Source organism: Peromyscus eremicus, unplaced genomic scaffold (genome assembly GCF_949786415.1).
Source record: "Peromyscus eremicus unplaced genomic scaffold, PerEre_H2_v1 PerEre#2#unplaced_113, whole genome shotgun sequence".
NCBI classification, from domain to species: Eukaryota; Metazoa; Chordata; class Mammalia; order Rodentia; family Cricetidae; genus Peromyscus; species Peromyscus eremicus.
The window spans coordinates 326,880-354,038 of NW_026734352.1; the positions used below are offsets into that span (position 1 = coordinate 326,880).

Sequence of the window (27,159 nt, forward strand, 5' to 3'; positions counted from 1 at the left end):
AAAGGCACAAAGCTACACAGAGAAACCCTGTCTCGAAAAAACCAAAAAAAAAAAAAAAAAAAAAAAAAAACCAAAAAAAAAAAAAAAGCAAACAATCAAAAAGTTAGGAGAGAGGCTGAGAGATGGCTCAGCAGTTCAGAGCACTGCCTGCCCTCCTGGAGGACCTGGATTCCACTCCCAGCACCTACATGATGAGTCATAACTACCTATAATTGAAAAGCACGATTAAACATGAACGCATACAGTTTGCTACTGTCTGTTACCCTAACACTAACCTCAACCTAAATATCCCTAAGGCCATCTAAGCATGGCCTTTTCTATACTGACATGTACCTAGGCACTTTGTAAGTGGGTCCTCTGTGTGCCCTTGTGTGGGTATGAGGACATGGGCACAGTGCCTTTTTGTTCCTTCACCTCTGGTGACAGTGGTATGGGGTTTCTCAGGTATAGGGAATCTGTGATCATATACAAAAGATGACACACTAGGAAATCAACACCAGAATGATCTACAGGGAGGAGGTTTTGAACAGTGGGAAGACCCTAAGAGAAAATTACTTTTTTCCTGGAATGCATGTGGTATAGAGGTAACGGTTGGGAAACCTCTTCTGCCTTCTTGAAGTTGAGGGTCTGGCTGGAGCCAGGCTTCCCAGGTCAGTGTGTGGCATGGGCATATGGACACCACTGTGTCCCATTGTACACATGGAAAGGCAGGAGAGAAGATGGCAGCCCTGGTCAGCCCTAGAGAAAGCCTATGTGGAGGAAGTGCTGACTGGAGGGCCCCAGGAAGTGACCTCACTTCCTTAGTATTATTACAGATGGAACTCAGGCTCCTGGTTACCAGGTAACCAGCCATCAACAGCAGCCTCAACTCACTCACTTCTCTGGAGGCACTAGAAGAGCAAGGATGTTCTCTTGCTTCACGTGTTTTGGTTGCTCACGCCGCCAAAAACCAAAGCTTCCTGGCCGGTTCCGACGTGTGCTGCGAAGTATTTGTGCACACCTCTGTCTATTTTCCTGTAGGAAAAATGAGGTAACACAGGCCAGCCTGCAGCCAGGAGACTTTTTGGTCCCCCTGATCCACTGCAGTTCCTGAATGGGTCTGTGTTCCTGTGAGAACACTGAGAAACGTCTTTTATGCTCGCTTTTCACTTCAGTGTGTGGTAATGGGTTGTTATTGTCTCTGAGATTTCACATTTAAACCCTCCTTCCTTCCTTGGTCTTTCCTCAGGATGACAGGATTCAGGAAGACGGCCCCATATTTGATCCACGGAGCCCAACCTATATGCAAGACGTTATCAATCATATACCAAAAGCCTATAAGGATGGGAATTACCTATTTATAGGTATAATATTGACTATCTACCATAGGTTTGTGACCACCTGGGAGATGCTGGACTTAATTATGGACACGTGAGTGGCTACACACAAGTCAGGCTCTCAAGCCTCCTGTTTGGTTTTAGAATGTCTCTACCCTTCTCTGGGACTGTATGCTCTCACAGAACAAGTATTATTGTATCATTGGTCCTGGGCCTGGACCTTCAAGATGACATGGCCAGAGATAGGGGTAGGGGAGACAACACTAGATTGTCATTCACTTTTCCCAAGAAGTGTCAAACACTATCCTTTCTTATCCTTTGAACAGAGCCTTTTTCCCATTTGTATAAAAGCTTCTAGACACTATCTAGGTTTGATGGGACTAACAGAAGCAGATAAGGGTCCCTGGGGCCACCCAAGAAATCCTGTAACAACAACAACAACAACAACAACAACAACAAAAAACCAAGAAGGAGAAGCTTAGGTTACCCATTGTGTGACAATCCTTGAGAGCTGTGACCAGAGGCTCTTTCCCAGACCCTAACCATGGAAGTCAGAACATTGCAAGGAGCCCTGAGGACCCTCATCCCCTTCCTGGCTTCTATTTCTCTACCTGATTCATGTAGCTCCTTCTAGATCCCTTGGTGGGTTGGGGACACATGGCCTTAGTGGTGACACCCTCATGAAATCCCACAGGTATGGACCTTTGCAGCCAGACTGTATGGAGGATCAGGAAAAAAGGAAGTGAGTTGGCTTGGGTGACGAGGGAGGTAAGAGCCCCTCTACACAGTGGGATGTCTGGGGTGGCTAGGGTTGAGGACTGAGCTGTTACCAGTCACCCTGCTCTTGGGATTCCCACTAGAGGGATGGTACCAGAGACTTCACGTGCAGGTGGAGAAAAACAGAAATAAATCTCCATTGATCTCCTTGGTCCTGAGGAGCACAGGGATTGACGGAAGCTAAAGGGCCCTAGGGGAAACCATCCCCACTACAGCCCAGCCCAGTCTGCCCAGTCCCTCCTCCAAGGGACAGAAAGTGTCTCGAGCCCTGTCCATACAGCTCTACACTCCTGACCACCATGCCCAGCAGCACATGGGCTGGGCAGCCTTTTCCTCATCTAAGGGACACTGCTGTGCTGGTGAAGTGAGGCCAGGCTTCTGACTCTTACTTCCCTCCAACCTGGTCCTCCCTGCAGTGCCTTGTTATCCTTCCTATCAATATGGACGTCAAAACAACCCCAGGACTTCAGGTCTCCAAACCTTGCCGTGGCCAAGAGGCTCGTGAAATATCTATGGCCCGATGAGCCTGCAAAAGACTTCACTCTCCAAGGGGAGGCGCTGGAGGAGCAGGACTGTAAAATGGGTGAGGAGGCCTGGGGTAGGTTCCTAGGAAGGCTGAGGTAATTTCGATGATGGGTTATACCAGGGAATTGTCCAGATATCCCCGCCTGGAACCAGAGCTGGACACCTGTCGGGTGAGATGTCCTGTTGTGGGGAGAGGGGACTGGGGATTTTCTGACGTGAACAGACCTTGTGTAACCAGCAAGGCCATCTCTGGGAAGCTCACCCCATCATGGAAACTTCTAGGGCACTTCCACTAATGGTTCATCTCTTTCTGCCTTAGATGATGGACTCCTCAGGGAAGTTAATACAGAGGCACCCATGCAGGATGCATTAGGGATGGTGGAGACTCTACATGTGGGACCAACTTCTGCGGCAGAGCCCCGGGAATTTCTGAAAACCCAAGATGACACAGACCTGGCCCTTGGGGAACCAACCGTGCCAGAAGCTGGACCAGTACCACTTCAAACTTCAGACCAGCCTCTGCCCACTGATGCACAGCCACCTCTAGAAGTGGCTGCAGATGTTCCAGATGCTGGGCGGCTCTTTCTAGTTTCTGTTGTGCAACTGGGTGCACCAGAGCCCTTTTTCCCTCTGCCTGATGTTGACATAGATTGAGATTGTTTATTACCTGCCGAGTTCCACCCAGGACCAGCTGTCCTTCCCGTCTTTAGAGAAAGTATCTCCTTTCGTTGTGTTTAAAACTTTTTATTGTTGTTTTCAAAGTTAATATTAATATTGCCTTTAATTATATTTCATTATTTTTCCTTGTTTTTTCAATATTAATATGTATTAATAAACATTAAGTATGCCTAGTTCTCTCATTGTTTTCATGTTAATATCACCTTTAATTTTGTTTATTTCTTTTTTATTAATGGTTTCATTGTTAATATTTCCTTTAATTTTCTTTAGTACTTTTTTCAATGTTAATATTGCCTTTAATTATGCTTAATTCTTTTTATTGTTGTGTTCATTGTTAATATTGCCTTTCATTTTGTTTAATTCTTTTTATTATTCTTTTCACTGTCAATATCTCTTTAAATTTTGTCTAATTTTTTTTTATTGTTGTTTTCATTTTTAGTATCTCCTTGAATTTTGTTTAAATTTTTTAGGGCATGATCATTTATTTGTTACCCTTAAAGACTTATTTCTGACTGGACTCAGACTCACAAGTAAAAGCTCTGAGAGGACAGCCTACGTCTCTTGGCGATCTGGTCCTGGCGCTTTACTTGGGCGTCCTTCATTCTCTTGCCAAAAGTTCATCACATTCTGCAGCCTTCTCCTTGTTTTCCTTTGTCTGTTGTTTCTTTAGAGCAGCAATATGACAGCCTTTGTGTTGCAGGACATGAGGAGTGACAGGATGCTGAATCTTGAGTGCTTTGGTCCTGGGCTTTTTCTTGGTTTAATGGCTTTCTGACCATGTATTTTTGGCGGACATCATCTTCCTTAAAGAGATTAAAAAGCTTTCAGATTCTGCTAGCTCTTTAAGGTCCCAAGTGACGAGGCACAGTAGTATCTGTCCATCCAGGAATATCCTCCTCTCCTTTTTTTTTTTTTTTTTTTTTCTTCCAATAACCAAATTAGGAACACTGAAATTGGCTTCCATGATGCATCCTCAAACAGACTTGTGCTTCCTCTCTCCGTTCTCCTTGGTCTATAACAAGAATGGCCCTTACTCAACAGCAGGTGCACGCTGCCATGGGTCAAAATGCCTTGCTTCATGGGAAAACTTTTTCATTCCTGCCAATGATTCGGACCACATACCCCTTCCACTCTTCACCCAGAGCATCAGCAGCTACTTCTGTGGCCATGGGCTTCTCACAGAACATACGAAGCTTGTGTTCATCATCCACTTCAATGAGTTTCTGACAGCTGGTGGCAGGGAAGGAGACATTCAGCTTCATCTTGACACAGCCAACCGCCTAGGAGGTGCCACAAAAAAAGAGCTGTTTAACTCCTTTTTATGGTGTTCTCAATGTGGGTTGTTATTTAGACTTTAATATTAATAAAAATTTGTTTACTCATGTTATGGTTCAGGGGCATCATGTCTATTCCCCATGTGCTACAATTTACTCATGTCTACCTGTGTATGGCAACTCTGAGACAAACATGTGGATCATGGAAGGAGAACCCTTGAAGGCCGTCTTAGAAGCAGGGAAAAGCAAGCAGCTCATGTGGCAGAAAAAGGGCAAATACCAACAATGGTGAGGAATATATGATTGTGAACTGGCAGTCTTCTGCTCAGCGGTCTCCCTAACACTTAGGGACATAGATTCTGAGTTCAGATAGAGTAGGGCTCAAGCTCAGAGGTCTTCACTTTCTCCATGGGCTTCTGCTCTGTCAAAATGGTCTGCAGGGCCATGCAGAGAAAAATGATGTCAACTTAACTATAATGGTGCTCCCCATTCTCACCAACCCTGAGCCCAGAGCTGGCCGCATACTCAGAGATCTGCTTGCTTCTGCCTCTTAAAGGCCTGCACCACCACTGCCCAGCCCCTTTTCTTTTCTTAATGTGAGTTTGGGTATTGAACTCATGCTTGCAAGGCAAACATTTCAGTAGCTGAGTTATCATGCCAGTCCATTTGCATTTTGTGTTATATTATTAATTCACATAGCTGCTTAATTAAAAACAAGGTTTATACTCATTATCTCCCCCACCCCGTGTGTGTGTGTGTGTGTGTGTGTGTGTGTGTGTGTGTGTGAGAGAGAGAGAGAGAGAGAGAGAGAGAGAGAGAGAGAGAGAGAGAGAGAGAGAGAGGGAGGGAGCCTGTGGAATCCAAAAACCAGGAGTCAACATTTCACGAAGCTGGAGTTAGAGGCAGCTGTGAGCCACACTTTAATAAGTGCTGGGAACTGAACTTGGGTCCTCTGCAAGGGTTCTTAACTCTGACATTTGCACAGTTCAGTAGACTATTGTCCTTCCTTTCATAGACAAAGACACTGAGGCTTAGGCGGGAGACTGACTTGTTCTCAAATGCAAATGGCGTAAGCAATGGTTTTCTATTTCAAACCCCTGTGACTAAGAACTGAGAAGATGACAGGGTTGCAGCCATCTTTGAGAAGGGTCAGACTAGGGGCCAGCAGGCCCTGGGAACCCCACCAGGGATGTGCTGCCCCTCCACCCTTAGGCCCTGGGAACCCACCAGGGATGTCCTGCCCCGCCACCCTAAGCCCTGGGAACCCACCAGGGATGTCCTGCCCCTCCACCCTAAGCCCTGGGAACCCACCAGGGATGTCCTGCCCCGCCACCCTAAGCCCTGGGAACCCACCAGGGATGTCCTGCCCCTCCACCCTAAGCCCTGGGAACCCCACCAGGGATGTGCTGCCCCTCCACCCTTAGGCCCTGGGAACCCACCAGGGATGTCTTGCTCCTAGACTCAGACAATTAAGAGCTACATAAAAAATGAGTTCCAGACATTTCCTGCCATCACCTAAAGGATATGATAGATTATATACCATAGCTGTTAGAGGGAGCAAGTTTCCTACAGATAAGAAATGGGATGTCTAATTGTCAGAGAAAATGGGTAAGAAAAAAGTAAGCACCAGTCCTGAGCTTGTAACTATACAGAGTTGGAATTCCCCCGATCCCCTCCCCTAACCATTTTAAAAACCCTGCCCCATTGCTACTCAGGGTCTCTCTGCTCAGCTGCTGCGTCAGATGGATGGAGAGACCCAGGTTTAAAATAAGAACTCTTTGCTTTTGCATTTGGATCGGTCTCTTGATGGTCTTTGGGGGACTCTGGGTACAACAGAAGGGCATTTCTTTCCTGGACCATTGAAAGCTGACACTAGCCAGGGACTAGTCCATTGAAAATGATGTTATCTATCTATCTATCTATCTATCTATCTATCTATCTATCTATCTATCATCTACCTACCTATCATCTATTATCTATCTTTTCATCTTCTATCTATTATCAAGTATCTATCATCTATCTATCATAGACGATCTATCATCATCTATCAGTTTATAATCTAAATCTATCCTCTATCTACATATTTATCAATTAAAGCTTTCTATCTTTGACATCTATCTATTATCTATCCTTCCCTCCTTTCTTCCGCCCACCACTCACCTATGGATCCATCTATTGTCTATTTCTCAATACTTTATTTCAGTATTAGGGGTTGAACCTAGAGCTTTACACATACTCAGTAAACACTCCATCACTGAGTGACATCCTCAGCCCGATTTTTACTTTAACTTTTTTTTTTTTTGATAAATGGTCTCATTAATTTGTTCAGGCAAGCACTGAACTCACTCTGTAGCCCAGGCTAGACTTTAACTTGTGATTCTTCAGTTCAACCTCCTGAGGAGCTGGAATTATAAGCCTGCACTATGGAGTCTGGCTTTTTTTTTTTTTCTTTGTAAGGACTTCTCTCAAGGTGGTCAGACCCTCCACTTTTCCCGGTTATCTCCTCCCACAGGACCCATTTGTCACCTTGGAGAAGATTTTTGGAGAAAAAAAGACAACAGTTTCTACTCAGGGTGGAACTTGGCAGGGATCCTAGAATTGCTGTCACTACCTTTTCCAGGCAAGGCAACTCATAAACGTCTACATTTCCATGGCGCACAGTGGAGGCTACGTGGGGGAGGGAGGAAGAGCCAGTCTTTTTCCATTTACAGAGAAGAAGTAGTGCTGGGAGGTATGGCTGGAAGGAAAAACAAGGCCCAGAGGCCTTTGAGAAGAAACTTTTTTGCCTGGAGTCTCACTATGTAGCCCAGGTTGTCCTTGAACTCACAATCTGCGCTCCCATTATTCGGTGCCAAGGTTGCATAACTGTGCAGTGCTGGGGAAATGAACTCAGGTCCTCTTGCATGCACGGCAAGCATTTTGCCGCCTAAGCCATCTCCCCAGCCCAAGGCAGACGTTCTATAAACAGAGACAACTCTGATGGTCTCAGTGACTGAATATTTTCTGTAGGTAGAGTTTTAGCTCACATGAGTCTCGAGTATATATAAATTTATAAAATATATAAATATATAAAATATATAAATTTAAAAATCACATAGAAAGGTCATTAAACGTAATTTTGTGAGCGGGGGACCGTAACTTTTATATGCTCGAATGCCTGTGCAGCATACATGAAATCCTGCCTTCCACCCCCAGAACCACAGAAACCAGGTGTGGCATTGCATGGCTGTAATCCCAGAACTTGGGAGGTGGAGGGGGAAGGATCAGTAATTCAAGGTCATCCTTTGATACATAGTGAGTTTGAGGCCAGTTTGGGTTACACTGGATGCTGTATTTTAAAAAGGGGTAGGGGTGGGGTGTGGGTAGAAAGAAAGGAGAAGCCAGGTCAGCAGGCCCAGATCTTTTTCTCTCCACCCACCCAGTGGGTGTTGAAGCTACAGACAGTGTTGAGGCGACAAAAATGCATAACCACTCTTAGGTTTTCCTGTGGGTGCTGGGGATTCAGACTCAAGTCCTCATGCTCACACAATAAACACTCTTAACCTCTGAGCCATCTCCTCAGCCTCAGCCCTGCTTACTTAGTGTGTATGTGTGTGCGTGTGTGCGTGTGTGCGCGCGCGTGCGTGCGTGCGTGCGTGCGTATTTGTGGGTCAGAGGTTGATAACAGTCCCTTTCCATCTTATTTTTTGAGACAAGGTCTCTCTCACTGACCCCACTTCGTGGCTAGTCTGACTGGTGAGTGAACCCCAGGAATCCTCCTGTGTTTTCCTCCTTGGTGCTGGGACTATAGGTGTTCACTGCCATGCTTAGCTTTTTGTGGAGGGGTGGGGGATCTGAACTCAGGTCCTCAAACTTGCATGGCAAGCACTTTACCAACGGAGGCATTTCCCTAGCTTCTTAATTTTTTGATATAAGCATATAAAGCAATATGGTTCATTATGACATTTTATCACATAATTTGCTTCCGTCGATCCTTCTCCCTCTCCACTCTGTCTCTCCACTCCTTGACCCCTCCCATGCCCAGTGGTTCCCTTTGCCCTTTCAGGTCACGTGCGTTATTTCACCTCACTCTTCTCTTCTCAAAACTTCTTTTTCCACTCTTGTGGTTTCCTTTCTAGTTTCATGAACTATACCAACACTAGCATCCACATAAATACACACATACAAAGATCCAAATATTGGAGAGAACACATCATGTTTGTCTTTGTGAATTTGGGCTATTTTGTTTAATCTAATAATTTCCAGATTTCTGTGTGATGATAGGACCAGGCCTAGCCAGAATGTTTTCTAGGGCTAGACTTGTTAAGTTGTATCTAGTTCTGCATGTTCTGCCACTTAGCTTTTGCTGACTGGCCCTGAACACCTCTTCCTCCATGTATCTCTCACTCTTCCTAAGACCTGGTGTGAAAAAGAAAGGGACGGAGAGAGGAAAGATCCCTCCTTCTATTGTGTGTGTGTGTGTGTGTGTGTGTGTGTGTGTGTGTGTGTGTGTGTGTGTATAGAGGTTCTAGGCCAGTAGTTCTCAACATTCCTAATGCTGTGACCCTTTAATACAGTTCCTTACAATGCCCCTCCCCCCCCCGCAACTATACAATTATTTTTGTTGCCACTTCATAACTGTAATCTTGTTTTCTACTACTATGAACTGGAATGTAAATATCTGTGTTTTTTTTATAGTCTTAGGCAACTCCTGTGAAAGGGATGGTGTACCTTGAAGGGGTCGTGACCCATGGGTTGAGAATCACCATTCTAGGCTGTATGCTTCTTTCTACTGCTTACCCTTGGGTGATGCCTGCTCCCTGAGTACCCAGCTACTCCAGGTCTTGGCACACATCACTAACATCTGGCTGTGGGTGGAGGCTGGTCTCATCTGGTGGGAAGAGAGGGGACAGCAGGGACATTGTTGGTGGCATAAAGCAGTGCAGTGAAAGCTTCCTGGCACCGAGCCTAAGAAAGTTATTATGAAAGAGAAGTTTGTCTTGGTGTTTTAACGTCTCGACAGCAGCTTAGAAATAAATAGGCGGAACATCTCTCCCTCCAGCCTTCGGGGCCAACTGCAGCCTCCTCTCCTGAGACCCACACTGACCTGGGCTGTGGGCATTTATAAATAGAGCCATTGAGGAATCAGGGGGAAATTCCTGCACCCTTGAGAAATGTTCTTATTGCTGGGTCCTGGTCATCTACCCACTTCCCACCCCCAGTGCAGACATTTTTAACTCTCTGGCTGGACTATCTGTGTAACCCCAAATGGCGGGTCACCCCTCTTAGTTTCCAAGTGCTTGCTTACCATGAGCAGAGGTGAGGTGTACTTGACTCAGTGGATCCTTCCTAAGAAGTGGTTTAGCAAATGGGGAAAATAGGATTCTTGACCTTTCATTTCTTTCCATTTGGCCTCTTCCAGTCGCTGTTCCAGACCTCTACCCCTCCTTTTAGGGTGAGCTTCGTTCGCTTACCCCTTTCCAGATCTCAGTGGGACCTCCACTTGCCACGACACGTGCAGCTCGAGCACGAAATCTGATGAAGGACACTGAGGTTAAACAGCACTCTAGACACCCAGTTTCAGTTCGTCAGGGAAGCAGCTCTCTTTATTCATACCAACATGGGCTTATATGCACCTCTAACAGCAGGGGTCAAGGAATGGTTACTCTGTATCCAGAGGCAAGCCGGACACTGTTTTCCAAACAGGAAAAACCACAGGGGAACTGATCCCCAGCACCCTCTGGAACCCAACTGCACATTTTTCACACAAACAACTTAACTGGGACAGGACAAAAAAAAGGGCATTTAAAATGAAGGCAGCAAATTTACTGCTGCTGACATTTGATTTCCAAATAGAATCAGGAAGGATTCAAATTTCAGGTAATTGAAGTAAGTTGTGAAAATTTAGGAGAAAGGAATCTAGACATGGTAGCTTTTAAGGCCAAAACTCAGGAGGTAGAGACAGGCAGATCTCTGAGTTGAGGCCATGCTGGACAGCAGAGAAGCCCTGTCTCAAAAGCAAACAATCATTCAGTATAATGCCGGGCGGTGGTGCCGGCGCACGCCTGTAATCCCAGTACTCGGGAGGCAGAGCCAGGCGGATCTCTGTGAGTTCGAGGCCAGCCTGGGCTACCAAGTGAGTTCCAGGAAAGGCACAAAGCTACACAGAGAAACCCTGTCTCGAAAAAACCAAAAAAAAAAAAAAAAAAAACAAAAAAAAAAAACAAAAAAAAAAAAAAGCAAACAATCAAAAAGTTAGGAGAGAGGCTGAGAGATGGCTCAGCAGTTCAGAGCACTGCCTGCCCTCCTGGAGGACCTGGATTCCACTCCCAGCACCTACATGATGAGTCATAACTACCTATAATTGAAAAGCACAATTAAACATGAACGCATACAGTTTGCTACTGTCTGTTACCCTAACACTAACCTCAACCTAAATATCCCTAAGGCCATCTAAGCATGGCCTTTTCTATACTGACATGTACCTAGGCACTTTGTAAGTGGGTCCTCTGTGTGCCCTTGTGTGGGTATGAGGACATGGGCACAGTGCCTTTTTGTTCCTTCACCTCTGGTGACAGTGGTATGGGGTTTCTCAGGTATAGGGAATCTGTGATCATATACAAAAGATGACACACTAGGAAATCAACACCAGAATGATCTACAGGGAGGAGGTTTTGAACAGTGGGAAGACCCTAAGAGAAAATTACTTTTTTCCTGGAATGCATGTGGTATAGAGGTAACGGTTGGGAAACCTCTTCTGCCTTCTTGAAGTTGAGGGTCTGGCTGGAGCCAGGCTTCCCAGGTCAGTGTGTGGCATGGGCATATGGACACCACTGTGTCCCATTGTACACATGGAAAGGCAGGAGAGAAGATGGCAGCCCTGGTCAGCCCTAGAGAAAGCCTATGTGGAGGAAGTGCTGACTGGAGGGCCCCAGAAAGTGACCTCACTTCCTTAGTATTATTACAGATGAAACTCAGGCTCCTGGTTACCAGGTAACCAGCCATCAACAGCAGCCTCAACTCACTCACTTCTCTGGAGGCACTAGAAGAGCAAGGATGTTCTCTTGCTTCACGTGTTTTGGTTGCTCACGCCGCCAAAAACCAAAGCTTCCTGGCCGGTTCCGACGTGTGCTGCGAAGTATTTGTGCACACCTCTGTCTATTTTCCTGTAGGAAAAATGAGGTAACACAGGCCAGCCTGCAGCCAGGAGACTTTTTGGTCCCCCTGATCCACTGCAGTTCCTGAATGGGTCTGTGTTCCTGTGAGAACACTGAGAAACGTCTTTTATGCTCGCTTTTCACTTCAGTGTGTGGTAATGGGTTGTTATTGTCTCTGAGATTTCACATTTAAACCCTCCTTCCTTCCTTGGTCTTTCCTCAGGATGACAGGATTCAGGAAGACGGCCCCATATTTGATCCACGGAGCCCAACCTATATGCAAGACGTTATCAATCATATACCAAAAGCCTATAAGGATGGGAATTACCTATTTATAGGTATAATATTGACTATCTACCATAGGTTTGTGACCACCTGGGAGATGCTGGACTTAATTATGGACACGTGAGTGGCTACACACAAGTCAGGCTCTCAAGCCTCCTGTTTGGTTTTAGAATGTCTCTACCCTTCTCTGGGACTGTATGCTCTCACAGAACAAGTATTATTGTATCATTGGTCCTGGGCCTGGACCTTCAAGATGACATGGCCAGAGATAGGGGTAGGGGAGACAACACTAGATTGTCATTCACTTTTCCCAAGAAGTGTCAAACACTATCCTTTCTTATCCTTTGAACAGAGCCTTTTTCCCATTTGTATAAAAGCTTCTAGACACTATCTAGGTTTGATGGGACTAACAGAAGCAGATAAGGGTCCCTGGGGCCACCCAAGAAATCCTGTAACAACAACAACAACAACAACAACAACAACAAAAAACCAAGAAGGAGAAGCTTAGGTTACCCATTGTGTGACAATCCTTGAGAGCTGTGACCAGAGGCTCTTTCCCAGACCCTAACCATGGAAGTCAGAACATTGCAAGGAGCCCTGAGGACCCTCATCCCCTTCCTGGCTTCTATTTCTCTACCTGATTCATGTAGCTCCTTCTAGATCCCTTGGTGGGTTGGGGACACATGGCCTTAGTGGTGACACCCTCATGAAATCCCACAGGTATGGACCTTTGCAGCCAGACTGTATGGAGGATCAGGAAAAAAGGAAGTGAGTTGGCTTGGGTGACGAGGGAGGTAAGAGTCCCTCTACACAGTGGGATGTCTGGGGTGGCTAGGGTTGAGGACTGAGCTGTTACCAGTCACCCTGCTCTTGAGATTCCCACTAGAGGGATGGTACCAGAGACTTCACGTGCAGGTGGAGAAAAACAGAAATAAATCTCCATTGATCTCCTTGGTCCTGAGGAGCACAGGGATTGACGGAAGCTAAAGGGCCCTAGGGGAAACCATCCCCACTACAGCCCAGCCCAGTCTGCCCAGTCCCTCCTCCAAGGGACAGAAAGTGTCTCGAGCCCTGTCCATACAGCTCTACACTCCTGACCACCATGCCCAGCAGCACATGGGCTGGGCAGCCTTTTCCTCATCTAAGGGACACTGCTGTGCTGGTGAAGTGAGGCCAGGCTTCTGACTCTTACTTCCCTCCAACCTGGTCCTCCCTGCAGTGCCTTGTTATCCTTCCTATCAATATGGACGTCAAAACAACCCCAGGACTTCAGGTCTCCAAACCTTGCCGTGGCCAAGAGGCTCGTGAAATATCTATGGCCCGATGAGCCTGCAAAAGACTTCACTCTCCAAGGGGAGGCGCTGGAGGAGCAGGACTGTAAAATGGGTGAGGAGGCCTGGGGTAGGTTCCTAGGAAGGCTGAGGTAATTTCGATGATGGGTTATACCAGGGAATTGTCCAGATATCCCCGCCTGGAACCAGAGCTGGACACCTGTCGGGTGAGATGTCCTGTTGTGGGGAGAGGGGACTGGGGATTTTCTGACGTGAACAGACCTTGTGTAACCAGCAAGGCCATCTCTGGGAAGCTCACCCCATCATGGAAACTTCTAGGGCACTTCCACTAATGGTTCATCTCTTTCTGCCTTAGATGATGGACTCCTCAGGGAAGTTAATACAGAGGCACCCATGCAGGATGCATTAGGGATGGTGGAGACTCTACATGTGGGACCAACTTCTGCGGCAGAGCCCCGGGAATTTCTGAAAACCCAAGATGACACAGACCTGGCCCTTGGGGAACCAACCGTGCCAGAAGCTGGACCAGTACCACTTCAAACTTCAGACCAGCCTCTGCCCACTGATGCACAGCCACCTCTAGAAGTGGCTGCAGATGTTCCAGATGCTGGGCGGCTCTTTCTAGTTTCTGTTGTGCAACTGGGTGCACCAGAGCCCTTTTTCCCTCTGCCTGATGTTGACATAGATTGAGATTGTTTATTACCTGCCGAGTTCCACCCAGGACCAGCTGTCCTTCCCGTCTTTAGAGAAAGTATCTCCTTTCGTTGTGTTTAAAACTTTTTATTGTTGTTTTCAAAGTTAATATTAATATTGCCTTTAATTATATTTCATTATTTTTCCTTGTTTTTTCAATATTAATATGTATTAATAAACATTAAGTATGCCTAGTTCTCTCATTGTTTTCATGTTAATATCACCTTTAATTTTGTTTATTTCTTTTTTATTAATGGTTTCATTGTTAATATTTCCTTTAATTTTCTTTAGTACTTTTTTCAATGTTAATATTGCCTTTAATTATGCTTAATTCTTTTTATTGTTGTGTTCATTGTTAATATTGCCTTTCATTTTGTTTAATTCTTTTTATTATTCTTTTCACTGTCAATATCTCTTTAAATTTTGTCTAATTTTTTTTTATTGTTGTTTTCATTTTTAGTATCTCCTTGAATTTTGTTTAAATTTTTTAGGGCATGATCATTTATTTGTTACCCTTAAAGACTTATTTCTGACTGGACTCAGACTCACAAGTAAAAGCTCTGAGAGGACAGCCTACGTCTCTTGGCGATCTGGTCCTGGCGCTTTACTTGGGCGTCCTTCATTCTCTTGCCAAAAGTTCATCACATTCTGCAGCCTTCTCCTTGTTTTCCTTTGTCTGTTGTTTCTTTAGAGCAGCAATATGACAGCCTTTGTGTTGCAGGACATGAGGAGTGACAGGATGCTGAATCTTGAGTGCTTTGGTCCTGGGCTTTTTCTTGGTTTAATGGCTTTCTGACCATGTATTTTTGGCGGACATCATCTTCCTTAAAGAGATTAAAAAGCTTTCAGATTCTGCTAGCTCTTTAAGGTCCCAAGTGACGAGGCACAGTAGTATCTGTCCATCCAGGAATATCCTCCTCTCCTTTTTTTTTTTTTTTTTTTTCTTCCAATAACCAAATTAGGAACACTGAAATTGGCTTCCATGATGCATCCTCAAACAGACTTGTGCTTCCTCTCTCCGTTCTCCTTGGTCTATAACAAGAATGGCCCTTACTCAACAGCAGGTGCACGCTGCCATGGGTCAAAATGCCTTGCTTCATGGGAAAACTTTTTCATTCCTGCCAATGATTCGGACCACATACCCCTTCCACTCTTCACCCAGAGCATCAGCAGCTACTTCTGTGGCCATGGGCTTCTCACAGAACATACGAAGCTTGTGTTCATCATCCACTTCAATGAGTTTCTGACAGCTGGTGGCAGGGAAGGAGACATTCAGCTTCATCTTGACACAGCCAACCGCCTAGGAGGTGCCACAAAAAAAGAGCTGTTTAACTCCTTTTTATGGTGTTCTCAATGTGGGTTGTTATTTAGACTTTAATATTAATAAAAATTTGTTTACTCATGTTATGGTTCAGGGGCATCATGTCTATTCCCCATGTGCTACAATTTACTCATGTCTACCTGTGTATGGCAACTCTGAGACAAACATGTGGATCATGGAAGGAGAACCCTTGAAGGCCGTCTTAGAAGCAGGGAAAAGCAAGCAGCTCATGTGGCAGAAAAAGGGCAAATACCAACAATGGTGAGGAATATATGATTGTGAACTGGCAGTCTTCTGCTCAGCGGTCTCCCTAACACTTAGGGACATAGATTCTGAGTTCAGATAGAGTAGGGCTCAAGCTCAGAGGTCTTCACTTTCTCCATGGGCTTCTGCTCTGTCAAAATGGTCTGCAGGGCCATGCAGAGAAAAATGATGTCAACTTAACTATAATGGTGCTCCCCATTCTCACCAACCCTGAGCCCAGAGCTGGCCGCATACTCAGAGATCTGCTTGCTTCTGCCTCTTAAAGGCCTGCACCACCACTGCCCAGCCCCTTTTCTTTTCTTAATGTGAGTTTGGGTATTGAACTCATGCTTGCAAGGCAAACATTTCAGTAGCTGAGTTATCATGCCAGTCCATTTGCATTTTGTGTTATATTATTAATTCACATAGCTGCTTAATTAAAAACAAGGTTTATACTCATTATCTCCCCCCCCCCGTGTGTGTGTGTGTGTGTGTGTGTGTGTGTGTGTGTGTGTGTGAGAGAGAGAGAGAGAGAGAGAGAGAGAGAGAGAGAGAGAGAGAGAGAGGGAGCCTGTGGAATCCAAAAACCAGGAGTCAACATTTCACGAAGCTGGAGTTAGAGGCAGCTGTGAGCCACACTTTAATAAGTGCTGGGAACTGAACTTGGGTCCTCTGCAAGGGTTCTTAACTCTGACATTTGCACAGTTCAGTAGACTATTGTCCTTCCTTTCATAGACAAAGACACTGAGGCTTAGGCGGGAGACTGACTTGTTCTCAAATGCAAATGGCGTAAGCAATGGTTTTCTATTTCAAACCCCTGTGACTAAGAACTGAGAAGATGACAGGGTTGCAGCCATCTTTGAGAAGGGTCAGACTAGGGGCCAGCAGGCCCTGGGAACCCCACCAGGGATGTGCTGCCCCTCCACCCTTAGGCCCTGGGAACCCACCAGGGATGTCCTGCCCCGCCACCCTAAGCCCTGGGAACCCACCAGGGATGTCCTGCCCCTCCACCCTAAGCCCTGGGAACCCACCAGGGATGTCCTGCCCCGCCACCCTAAGCCCTGGGAACCCACCAGGGATGTCCTGCCCCTCCACCCTAAGCCCTGGGAACCCCACCAGGGATGTGCTGCCCCTCCACCCTTAGGCCCTGGGAACCCACCAGGGATGTCTTGCTCCTAGACTCAGACAATTAAGAGCTACATAAAAAATGAGTTCCAGACATTTCCTGCCATCACCTAAAGGATATGATAGATTATATACCATAGCTGTTAGAGGGAGCAAGTTTCCTACAGATAAGAAATGGGATGTCTAATTGTCAGAGAAAATGGGTAAGAAAAAAGTAAGCACCAGTCCTGAGCTTGTAACTATACAGAGTTGGAATTCCCCCGATCCCCTCCCCTAACCATTTTAAAAACCCTGCCCCATTGCTACTCAGGGTCTCTCTGCTCAGCTGCTGCGTCAGATGGATGGAGAGACCCAGGTTTAAAATAAGAACTCTTTGCTTTTGCATTTGGATCGGTCTCTTGATGGTCTTTGGGGGACTCTGGGTACAACAGAAGGGCATTTCTTTCCTGGACCATTGAAAGCTGACACTAGCCAGGGACTAGTCCATTGAAAATGATGTTATCTATCTATCTATCTATCTATCTATCTATCTATCTATCATCTACCTACCTATCATCTATTATCTATCTTTTCATCTTCTATCTATTATCAAGTATCTATCATCTATCTATCATAGACGATCTATCATCATCTATCAGTTTATAATCTAAATCTATCCTCTATCTACATATTTATCAATTAAAGCTTTCTATCTTTGACATCTATCTATTATCTATCCTTCCCTCCTTTCTTCCGCCCACCACTCACCTATGGATCCATCTATTGTCTATTTCTCAATACTTTATTTCAGTATTAGGGGTTGAACCTAGAGCTTTACACATACTCAGTAAACACTCCATCATTGAGTGACATCCTCAGCCCGATTTTTACTTTAACTTTTTTTTTTTTGATAAATGGTCTCATTAATTTGTTCAGGCAAGCACTGAACTCACTCTGTAGCCCAGGCTAGACTTTAACTTGTGATTCTTCAGTTCAACCTCCTGAGGAGCTGGAATTATAAGCCTGCACTATGGAGTCTGGCTTTTTTTTTTTCTTTGTAAGGACTTCTCTCAAGGTGGTCAGACCCTCCACTTTTCCCGGTTATCTCCTCCCACAGGACCCATTTGTCACCTTGGAGAAGATTTTTGGAGAAAAAAAGACGACAGTTTCTACTCAGGGTGGAACTTGGCAGGGATCCTAGAATTGCTGTCACTACCTTTTCCAGGCAAGGCAACTCATAAACGTCTACATTTCCATGGCGCACAGTGGAGGCTACGTGGGGGAGGGAGGAAGAGCCAGTCTTTTTCCATTTACAGAGAAGAAGTAGTGCTGGGAGGTATGGCTGGAAGGAAAAACAAGGCCCAGAGGCCTTTGAGAAGAAACTTTTTTGCCTGGAGTCTCACTATGTAGCCCAGGTTGTCCTTGAACTCACAATCTGCGCTCCCATTATTCGGTGCCAAGGTTGCATAACTGTGCAGTGCTGGGGAAATGAACTCAGGTCCTCTTGCATGCACGGCAAGCATTTTGCCGCCTAAGCCATCTCCCCAGCCCAAGGCAGACGTTCTATAAACAGAGACAACTCTGATGGTCTCAGTGACTGAATATTTTCTGTAGGTAGAGTTTTAGCTCACATGAGTCTCGAGTATATATAAATTTATAAAATATATAAATATATAAAATATATAAATTTAAAAATCACATAGAAAGGTCATTAAACGTAATTTTGTGAGCGGGGGACCGTAACTTTTATATGCTCGAATGCCTGTGCAGCATACATGAAATCCTGCCTTCCACCCCCAGAACCACACAAACCAGGTGTGGCATTGCATGGCTGTAATCCCAGAACTTGGGAGGTGGAGGGGGAAGGATCAGTAATTCAAGGTCATCCTTTGATACATAGTGAGTTTGAGGCCAGTTTGGGTTACACTGGATGCTGTATTTTAAAAAGGGGTAGGGGTGGGGTGTGGGTAGAAAGGAGAAGCCAGGTCAGGCAGGCTTGCAGAATCATGCTAGGGAGGAGAAGGAGGACGAGAAGGAAGGAGGGAAGAAGGGGAGGAGGAGGAGGAAGGAGGGGAGGAGGAGGGAGGGGAAGAACATGAGGAGAGAGAGAAGGAAGGAGGGGAGGAGGGGGAGGAGGAAGAGAAGAAAGGAGGAACTCATGCTTCCAGGAACTGTGACAAAATGAATTGTGCTAGAATTCAGAGACTACTGCCTCATACCTGTTGGGGTGGCTGAAGGGACTCTAGTCAGCCTGGTCCTGGCAAACATGGCCCTGGCCAGCCTTCTCCCCCATTCCCTCTGCCTTGCTAAAATCCGTTAGCTTGCATTCCTAAGGCTAGCCCCCAAGGTCCATTCCCTTATTTGGCCACTTCCTCCTCCTGAGGCTGACTATCAAGGTCTAGCTATCCAAGTATTGAAGTCCAGCAATCAGAAGCCCCCTTTGGTTCACTTCATTAACATGCCCAATTAAAAGTAAACACTTCATCCTAACATGGGATTTTCACCTTTACCTTTATTTATTTTAAGATTTATTTATTATGTATATAGTGTTCTGTCTGCACATATCCCTGCAGGCCAGAAGAGGGCACCAGATCTCATTACAGATGGTTGTGAGCCACCATGTGGTTGCTGGGAATTGAACTCAGGACCTTTGGAAGAACAAGCAGTGCTCTTAACCTCTGAGCCATCTCTCCAGCCTCACCCTTACCTTTATAAACCGCCATTTTCCTATGGGCCACCTCTGTCTCCCCTCTATCCAGAGGCAGGCAGTCCTTTGTCCTCTGGGACAAATCCCCCTCCCCATTTCCCGTGTCCCCTTCCCCTTCTCCCTTGTCCTCCATCTCCTGTCTTTGTCTCTTATTCCCTGCCCTCTGTCCCTCTGGGGCAAATAAATCTCCTTTGTGCTGAGAACTTGGTATTGGCGGTCCCGAGTGGATACTTTTCCTTTCAGTGGCAACTATTGAAACTACCCCTACCTCAAAAAGGGGGTGTAGACAAGGATGTGGAGAAATTAGAATTCTTGTGTCTTGCTGGTGAAGACCCCTTGGAAAGCAATATGGTGCTAACCTTTAAACATTTAAAAACAGAATTCCCATATGAGACACAAATTCCATTTCTGGGCATAAATGCTAGAAAACTGAAAGCAAGGATGTGAAAAGATATTTGTACACCCCTGTTCACAGCAGCAGAATCATCATAGGCAAAAGATGGAACTGCCCCAGGGTACCGGTTGGTCTTTGTCAACATGTCACAAACCAGACTCACTAGGGACGAGGAACCTCAATGGAGGAATCATCCTCATCAGACTGGCCTGTGGGAGCATTCTCTTGATTGGTAATCGGTATGGAGGGGCCCAGTCCACTGTGGGCACTGCCATCCCTGGGCAAGTGGCCCTGGGTTGTGTAAGGAAGGTAGCTAAGTAACCTAGCGGAATCAAGACAGTAAGTAGCTCTCCTCCATGGTTCCTGTTTGAGTTCCTGCCCTGACTTCCCTCAAGGGTGGGCTGTCCTTGGGCTGTGTGAGCCAAAAACCCCCGTTTCTCCTCAAGTTGCTGGTCAGTGTTTTGGCACACCAACAAATTAGGACACCAAGTGAAGTGTCCATCACCTGACGGATGACTAAACAGAATGTGACACACGTGCACTCGGCCGTTAGAAAGGAAGGGCACGGGGCTGGGGAGATGGCCAGTGGTTAAAGCACTCACTGGTAGAAATCTCCGTTTGGTTCCTAGTATCATACTGGGTGGCTCACAATGGCCTTAAACTCCAGGTCCTGGGCATCTGACATTCTCTTCTGGACTCTTTAAATATCTGCATTCATATGTGCATGCGCATACATACATACATACATACATACACACACACACACACACACACACTTAAAAATAAAATAAAAAAAATTTAAAGGAAGGACATTCTGATACATCACACAACGTAGTTCAAGTTTGAGGACAACTGTGCCAAATGAAATAAGCCACTCACAAGAGGACAAAGACTGTTTGATTCCATTTATCTATGTACATAGAGTAGAGCATGCAGGGAGAGAACATCGAGAGAGTGAAGAATGTAATGTTAACAGTTAATAGTTAATCGTCATAGTCAAGACAGTGGCCTTTTCTAGGAGGGAATTCATGCTAAGTAAAGACTCAGATGTGACTTCCGACCTGGCAACTCAGTCTTGATCATTGAAAAGCAATTAACAGTAGACAGTAGTGCTCATGATCTGTAGTTATTGAAATGCAGGACTCATTCTAGAGATCAAGATTTGGACATGAGGAAGCTATGCCCAGAGATTCTTTGTTTAAGATTCCTGTTCTTTCCAAAAGGGCAGCTGTCAGTCACATGTATATGCTGAGCCCTTAAAATGTGGAATCTGAATTGAGGTGTGTGTGCGCGCGTGTGTGCGTGTGTGCGTGTGTGTGTGTGTGTGTGTTTGAGGTATTGGGGATGGAACCCAGGAACTGGACCTCACATATGCTAGCAGGTACTCTACCACTGAGCCCACCCCAGCCCCTCACTGGGGGATTCTAGGCAGGTGATCTACCACTGAGCCACACCCCAGCCCCTCACTGGGGGATTCTAGGCAGGTGCTCTACCACTGAGACATGCCCTCCAGTCCCAGAACTGATTCCTACCAAAGAATATTAAAGAGGATTTTAAAATCTTATTATTTTGGCAAGTAGATACAGATCCTTGTCTGGCAGTAGTCAGACATTGTTCATTAATGGGGAAGAATCAATGAAAAGCTCCCATGAACTACAGCAACAACCCATATCAGTGTTATATAGGTTTGATCTTTTCTTTTCTTTCTTTTTTTGGTGGGAGGGTGGCTTTGAGACAGAGGAGTTTCACTATATAGCTCTGGCTGTCCTGGAACTCACTCTGGAGACCAGGCTGGTCTTGAACTCACAGAGATCCACCTGCCGCTGTCTCCTGAGTGCTGGGATTAAAAGCGTGTGTCACCACTGTCTGGCAGATTTGATCTTTTCTGTTGTTTTTTAAATAATTTTTAAATAAATTTTCACTATGTAGGCCAGGGTAGCTTGGAATTCAGTATGTAGCTTAAGCTGGTCATCAGTTTATAATCTTCCTCCTTCAGCCTCCTTAGGTCTAGAGTTACAGATGTGTACATCTGCATTAGTATTGCATTAAGAATAGAGAGACTTCCTCTTTGAGTCGTGTAGACTAAGAGCAAGCCCAAATTTGAATTCTCTACTTTTATCTCTGTGCCTTCCATCTGTCTGTGGCCTGTTTGTTGTGTGTGTCTGAAGTCTGTCCCTAACGAAGAGCTTTGCTACACAGCATGAGAAAGCATGAGGGATTCCTTTCTCTAGAAGTCTTTAACAAAGTTCTACAAGGTAAGAAGTTACTGTATGGATCCCACCTGGCCCAGAATAGCAAGGAAACTACAAACAGTTGTTATCAGTCTTTATACCCACACGTTGCTTTGAACATTTATGGGGTATTTATTTTGTTTAAGGTTGCTTTCAGCAAACGATTACAACCTGCACCCCCATCATTCTGGGTCAGGGACATGGGAGAGTACGTAATTTAAGATTGAAGCTATGCCTTTAGCTTAGGTTGTAAATGCTGATTACGTGGGAATTGCAAGGCATGGTGAGGTCGGTTACATTGTTCTTTTAAAGGCAAGTTAAACAGGCTGAGTACATAGTAAGGCAGCAGGGTAGGTACATAGTTTTGAATGATTCCCAGGCACGTTATTAACTTGGTTGCAAGGTCCAGCAAAAGTTCAGTTTCTGAAGGCAAGAAGGATTTTCAGAAAAAGACATTTCCACATACTTCATGCCTGGTTAATACATTTGAGTTTAATCTCATTCCAACAGACAAGCAATGTGTCCCACACAGGCTCTCCCAAGTCTCATCCATTCATTATGAGTTGTTGAGCATGGGAAGACGTTGCTCCAAAAGTGTGAAGTGCTAGACATGATGGGTAAATGCTGAAGATCTGTTGTACAGCATTGAGAATGTAGTTCATAGTCATGTCTTGAGTACTTGTATTGATGACTGACCACCCATGGTCTCAGGAGGTGGGAGGAAGAGGTGGTAAGGATCTCAAGTTCAAGGTCTTCCTTGGTTATACTGTGGGTCAGAGGCCAGCCTGGGCTCTATGAGACCCTGTCTCAAAAACAATCCCCACCCCATCAAAAAAACCACCTAAAAACCAACAGTAAACAACCCCAAAACAAGACCAGAAAAGTCACCTTCAACAAAAATCTGAAAAACAACAAAGCAAAACCGAACCCAAATCATACCAAAACAAGAACAAAAAGAAAAAAAGAAAGAAAACAAAAAGGAGAAAATTGCTGAGGAAGCCTGCCTCCCTATCTCCTTTCTCCCTTTTGTCCTTTACTTTTTCTGACCTCCTAAAATCTAGGACCTAGGTCAGTGGTACTCTACCTTCCTAATGCTGAGACCTTTTCATACACAGTTCCTCATGTGATGCAGCTGTCTTTGAGTCATTTCTGTTCCAGTAAGTAACCTCTCACCCCATATTCTTTTTGTTTGTTTTGTTTTGTTTTGTTTTTCGAGACAGGGTTTCTCTGTGTAGCTTTGCGCCTTTCCTGGAACTCACTCTGTAGCCCAGGCTGGCCTCGAACTCAGAGATCCGCCTGGCTCTGCCTCCCGAGTGCTGGGATTAAAGGCGTGCACCACCACCGCCTGGCCACCCCATATTGTTGTTAGCAACCCCAATACAACTCATCGGTTCACCAGGTTGGACTTTGGTAGTATCCGTACTTTGGTGTGTTGTGGGTTCCCTGTCCCTCCAGGAAAAGTTTTGTCACCCAAGACCACACTCATGCTCACCCAATCAACCCTAGTTAAATTTACCGAGTCATAAATTAAAAGAAACACTTGCTGAAAGAAAGAACGAAAAAGAAAAGAAATCGTTGAGAGACATTTTAAACGTTTACTTCACAGGCTGCTAGAAACCTAATTTTTAGGACCCCACAGCAGGATCCATATTGCCACCTAGTGGCAATAATCTGAAACTGCAACAGAATCTACCTCTAAGTCTTTTCCTGAAGCAGGCTTGAAGAGGTGTCTGAGGAGGCTGCCTGGAGGTATCCGTTATTAGAGAGCATCCAGAGGTACAAGGACTTGTTTCCCAATGGAATGTACTAGTTACTTTCTCGTTGTTGTGAAAATGCCTGGCAAAAGAAACTTCAGGAAGAAGGGTTGGTTTTGGTTCAGTTTGTAAGGTGTAGTTTATCGTGGTGGGAAGGCATGGCAGCCGGAGCTTGAAGCAGCTGGTCATCTTGCATCCACAATCAAGAAGCAGTGGGTGGGGAAGGGGCAGGGAGAGGGGGAGAAGGAGAGGGAGAGGGGAAGGGGGGCGGTGCTCAGCTTACTTTGTCTGTTTTGTTCAGTCTGGTGTTGCCCACATTTAGGGTGATCCTTTCCACCTCAGCTAACCTAATGTGGATGATCTTTCACAGAGGAGTCCAGAGTCTCTTAAGGGACTTTTAGATCCTGTCAAGTTGACAATCGATATTAACCATCCCATCACGGGGAACATGGGGGAAAGGACAGTACAACTTTTCCTTGTTTCCTGGTTCCATTTCCTTGGAATCCCTTTTCCTATCCTGTCACTATAAGACAGTGTCTATACTTAGTAACTCAGTGTTCCATTTTCACTTCCTTGGAAGATTCTCTCCTCCTTCTGGTGCCTTTCTAGGTACCTAACCTCTGTGATTATTCAGATTGTAACACACATGACAAAAGCTTAAAATAGGGACATACTGATAGAATTTCTAGCCATGCCCCATGACCTCGCATGTGTTGGCAAGATGCTTAGTCATTTCCTGGGCCGTACCTATGTAATCTGTGTGCTGTGTGGTCATGTAATTTGTGTGCAGTGTGATCACGTAATCTATGCACATGCGTGGTGTAGTGTAGGCCCATATGTGCATGCGTTGGGGGAGTCCATGAAAGGCGGATCCCATTACCCTCTCTTCCCTCTCCCACACATGTCTTTCAAACAGGCCTGTCCCTCCCTTCTCCTAATAAACTCTTATAGTGGGTTTTGTTGTGCCCCATGACTTTTTCTCACAGGGTAAACAGCACCGCATAAAACTAACACATACATTCATAGAATACAGTGTGTAGCAAGCCCACAGCCAACATCAATCTAAACTGAGAGAATCTCAAAGAATTTCCTCTAAAATCAGAAATAAAACCCAGTGTCTACCGAAAGATAAACAGTACTGTTTGGTGGCGCTGGTTACTGGTGGAAAAGTCAGGAGCCACGGCCATGATTACTAGAGTTACAGAGAGCTTTATTAGAAGGGAAAGGTGAGGGAGAGAGGGGAGCTAGGTCTGGGGGGGGGAGATGGCGGGAGCAGAGCAGAGAGCAGGGAGCAGAGAGGGAACACAGAGTAGAGAGCAGAGAGAGAAGGCACAGACTGCATGACCATGGCAGGTTTAACTTGAGGCCCAGTCCATGAGAGGGAGTGGGTGCCCTATACTATCTGATGGCCAGGAACTGGAGACTGGATAGTCCAGAGACCTAGGGTGGAATCAAACACTACAGGCAAAAAACAAACCAACAAAAAACAGTGAAATGATTCCTAATGATATTCTGCAATACTCACAGATCAGTGCTTTGTCCAGTTATCATCAGAGAGGCTTCCTCTGGCAGCAGATGGGAGCAAGTGCAGAGACCCACAGCCAGACGTTAGGCAGACAGAAAGTTTCAAGTGGAGGTAAACATCCAAATATTATTTTATCCACCTTATCCTGTCATATGAACTATGCCTTCTGCAGTTGTAAATACAAAACAACTCTGACCTCCCAATTTGATATTTTTATACTACATTTCATTGTTTCATTTCTTCATATGAGCAGCTCCAGACTCAGGGTTTTTATCAAGGCCAGGTAAATTTACTCTATATTCTAGATAAGAAAATTTTGTGTTTGAAAGATTATTTTCAATTCTGAGAAATAACATAAATGGACTCAAGGCAAAGATCACATGATGATCTTAAAAGATGTAGAAAAAGCCTTTGATAAAATCCAACATGCTTTTTTTGATAAAAGTCCTATGGTACCTCAATAGAATGGAGGTTTCTATGACAAACCCACGGGCAGCGTCAGGTTCAGTGGAGAAGAACTTGAATCAATCCCAATCAAATCTGAAAATAATCAGTGCTGTCCACTATGCCCAGTCCTTTTCATTATTGTATTTGATGCATTAGCTGGAACCATGAAGCCTTAAAAGGAAATTAAACACATACCAATAGGAAAAGAAAAAAAATCAAAGTATCCCTACTTGTCAACGATATGATATTATACACAACATTTTCCAAATATCCTGCCAGAAAACTTACAGAGATGATCAACAGTCTCAGCAAAGTGGCAGGTCCCAGAATCACCTTACAAACTCAATAGCTATTCTACACACCACCAACAAACAGGCAGAGAAAGATCATGGAGACACTGCCATGCAGAATATTCTAAAGAAGACAGAATACCTGTGCAGAAGCTTCTAAGTGTTATGTTGGCTTATGCATCAAATCTTGTTTATTTCCCAAGCGACTGCATTCTTGTTCAGAAGGTCCTTCTCTGTAGTTATAGTTTGAAATTCACTCCTTATGTTTTCATCTAGCAATCTCCAGAGTATTCAGATATTCTGCTGCTGATCTGTTTGTATTCAAAAGAGAAGGATTGAGTCATATGCTTGTATCTTTTTATTTACTATCAAAAAGATTTCATGCAAAAATATTTTTTATTGGATGAGATGTATTAGTTCTTCACCTTTTGTTACTCTCCCCTAAAGTTATTTGGTATTACTTTTAAACTTTTAAATATTTTATTGTTTATTATTTTATATATGTTATTATTGTATTCATTTTTTGAAATGAATACATTTACAGTTGACTAGGGAGGCATTACAATATGTGCTAATGATATCCAGAGAGTGATTTGGGAATACCTTGAAAGCATATATTACAAATGGAAAATCAAGAAAGACACCTGTGAGATTTCAAAATTAATTCAGGAGAGGAGGTGCCATAGACTCCCAAATATAAGGATATTGCTCTTTGCTACTATTCAGAACTTGATATAAGAACCTATTGCTGATGGTATTGGCGTAAAAACAGACAGGTGGATCAATGGAATCTAATCAAAGACCCAGACATAAATCCACACACCTATGAACACTTGATTATCGACAAAGAAGCCAAAACTATACAATGGAGAAAAGAAAGCATCTTCAACAAACGGTGCTGGCATGAATCCAACACTCAGTACAAAACCTTATCAAAGAAAAGGGGGCTAAGAGTAACAGCAGCTTCCACCCAGCTTCATTTTTGATACATTCAGGGTTTAGGAGCCTTCAGAGGCTGGGTTTAAATGCATGGAGAGATTTTTATGACAGAGCCACTCAAAGAAATATAAATTTCCCTTGTGCAAAACAAACAGTGATTGAAGCTCAGACACACTGCCACCACAAGAGACTCTTTTTGTTTGTTTTTGGTTTTTAACATTCTTTTCT

The 27,159-nt window shown here is 44.8% G+C and overlaps 2 protein-coding genes, 1 long non-coding RNA gene and 1 pseudogene across 4 annotated transcripts; 2 read left to right on the forward strand and 2 right to left on the reverse strand.

Annotated features, from left to right (window-relative positions):
• Positions 1–889: 889 nt before the first annotated feature.
• On the forward strand, positions 890–3,392 carry LOC131901584 (uncharacterized). Its single transcript, XM_059252693.1, has 5 exons — positions 890–1,030; positions 1,229–1,410; positions 2,011–2,058; positions 2,510–2,676; positions 2,938–3,392. The coding sequence occupies exons 1-5, from the start codon at positions 905–907 to the stop codon at positions 3,270–3,272; spliced, it is 858 nt and encodes a 285-aa protein (XP_059108676.1). The 5' UTR covers positions 890–904; the 3' UTR covers positions 3,273–3,392.
• Positions 3,393–3,747: 355 nt separating this feature from the next.
• On the reverse strand, positions 3,748–4,582 carry LOC131901587 (small ribosomal subunit protein eS6-like; annotated as a pseudogene).
• A 7,016-nt stretch (positions 4,583–11,598) lies between these two features.
• Positions 11,599–14,093, forward strand: LOC131901585 (uncharacterized). 2 transcript variants are annotated; one of them, XM_059252694.1, is made up of 5 exons: positions 11,599–11,731; positions 11,930–12,111; positions 12,712–12,759; positions 13,211–13,377; positions 13,639–14,093. In XM_059252694.1, the coding sequence occupies exons 1-5, from the start codon at positions 11,606–11,608 to the stop codon at positions 13,971–13,973; spliced, it is 858 nt and encodes a 285-aa protein (XP_059108677.1). In that variant the 5' UTR covers positions 11,599–11,605; the 3' UTR covers positions 13,974–14,093. The 2 variants fall into 2 exon arrangements, 1 of the variants encoding a protein (XP_059108677.1); XR_009376782.1 differs by having other exon boundaries at positions 11,604–11,731; positions 12,712–12,785.
• An 11,526-nt stretch (positions 14,094–25,619) lies between these two features.
• Positions 25,620–26,824, reverse strand: LOC131901590 (uncharacterized). Its single transcript, XR_009376789.1, has 2 exons — positions 26,135–26,824; positions 25,620–25,873 (listed from the first exon to the last, which is right to left on the reverse strand). It is a non-coding gene; the product is annotated as an uncharacterized LOC131901590 (long non-coding RNA).
• Positions 26,825–27,159: the final 335 nt, after the last annotated feature.

Coding starts and splice junctions, on each gene's coding strand:
- LOC131901584 (XM_059252693.1), top strand. CDS start 905: ATGTTCTCTTGCTTCACGTGTTTTGGTTGCTCACGCCGCCAAAAACCA. Junction 1,411..2,010: donor CTGGACTTAATTATGGACAC/GTGAGTGGCTAC, acceptor GAAATCCCACAG/GTATGGACCTTTGCAGCCAG. Junction 2,677..2,937: donor GGAGCAGGACTGTAAAATGG/GTGAGGAGGCCT, acceptor TTTCTGCCTTAG/ATGATGGACTCCTCAGGGAA.
- LOC131901585 (XM_059252694.1), top strand. CDS start 11,606: ATGTTCTCTTGCTTCACGTGTTTTGGTTGCTCACGCCGCCAAAAACCA. Junction 11,732..11,929: donor TTTCCTGTAGGAAAAATGAG/GTAACACAGGCC, acceptor GTCTTTCCTCAG/GATGACAGGATTCAGGAAGA. Junction 12,112..12,711: donor CTGGACTTAATTATGGACAC/GTGAGTGGCTAC, acceptor GAAATCCCACAG/GTATGGACCTTTGCAGCCAG.